At 39.2% G+C, this 1422-nt stretch overlaps 1 protein-coding gene across 1 annotated transcript in view; it reads right to left on the bottom strand.

Moving 5' to 3' along the window:
• Window positions 1-545: 545 nt before the first annotated feature.
• Window positions 546-1422, bottom strand: part of TMPRSS7 (transmembrane serine protease 7) — a 37043-nt gene continuing 36166 nt past the window's right edge. The window contains exon 15 of the mRNA XM_029938708.1: window positions 546-550. Within this exon, the coding sequence (XP_029794568.1) occupies window positions 546-550 (5 nt within the window). The remainder of the gene's footprint in view (window positions 551-1422) is intronic.

Below are 1422 nucleotides of genomic sequence, written 5' to 3'. Positions count from 1 at the left end.
TCTACCAGTCTGCTACTCATAATATCACTTAGTCATGGAGGGAAGGGTTTTTGTGTTGTTGTTCAAGGGTATCATATAAAAAGTTCCCCCAGAATTTGGGGGGAGACATTTTAGTCATTTGTCCTATAGACCCTTAAGACCCAAGCACCAATATGAACCTCCTTAAAGTGAAGCTTTGCAGGTCAAGGAATATTATTTTACCTTTTGTTGGGCTCAGTAATGGTGTGGACATGCAGATCATTCAGTGATCACTGCTTGGAGATCAAGATTGAATTTAACTTCTCACACATATGGCTGCGTATTCTGTAGGTGCTTCTTTCATACTCCTTGCTTGTCTTGGGTTTATTCCAATGACAGAATGGTTCAAGGAAGCATAAACAATGCCCTGTTTGTTTTCCTCCAGGCATGGGTTAGAATAAGCTTCAGACTCTTCTGGGACCCTGAGCCAGTGGTCATTATCATAAGGACCAGTTTCTGATAACAGTGTTTCGGGATTTTGCCTGATTCCCCTGTCAGTTTCCTCACTCCAAAAGGGCCAGGGAATATCAACCTGTAAGAGAAAAAAGATAGTGTTTACTACCACTTAAGGATGCAAGAGTGCACACGATTACCAAACGATGAGTATATGCTAAATGGAGTCATACATATCAACAGAAATAACTTACATTTCCTCACGTTTGCTGCTGACGTTTACGTTTTTTAGCATATGCTTACTCATTAAAAGATGAAAGTCTTAGGACCACTATGTTCCTCCCAAGTACTTATATTGTGCTTCATTATTGTTCACTTTGAAGTCACAGAACCCTTTTTTTTAAGTTTAACTTATTTATTTTGAGAGAGACAGAGCAGGAGCTGGGAAGGGGCAGAGAGGGGCAGAAAGAGAGAGAGAGAATCCCAAGCAGGTTGACCACTGTCAGCACAGAGCCCAACATGGGGCTCCATCCCATGAACCTGGCCAAAATCAAGAGTCAGATGCTCAATCAAGTGAGCCACACAGGTGCCCCAACAGAATACTTTTCAATCTCTCAGCCCAAATTAATAAGAAAAACATAAATATCCCACAAGAAGCTTCAGACAGCTTACAAGATATAGTATTAACACAGCTTAGAAGTAAATGATTAAAAATAAAATAGAACAGATGTCCTCTAATGGGTCAGAAAGAATAAATATTATGAGTATCCAAGATACGTTATTATGATTTAAAGCCTGAAATTAGAAATTGCTTTCCATTTTAGGAAGGGAGGGTCTACCTGCAGGAAAAATTATACAATATCTGGATTATCACAAGAAAATTATTATACCTCCAAATAAGTCAAATATCTTAAAGCTTCTGAGAAAGAGATGAACTTAAAAAACAAAAACAAGAGGGGCACCTGGGTGGCTTAGTTGGTAAAGTATCGGACTTCAGCTCATGATCTCACA

The sequence above is a fragment of the Suricata suricatta genome, chromosome 5 (assembly GCF_006229205.1).
Source record: "Suricata suricatta isolate VVHF042 chromosome 5, meerkat_22Aug2017_6uvM2_HiC, whole genome shotgun sequence".
NCBI classification, from domain to species: domain Eukaryota; kingdom Metazoa; phylum Chordata; class Mammalia; order Carnivora; family Herpestidae; genus Suricata; species Suricata suricatta.
This window is presented reverse-complemented; position numbering and strand designations above follow the sequence as displayed.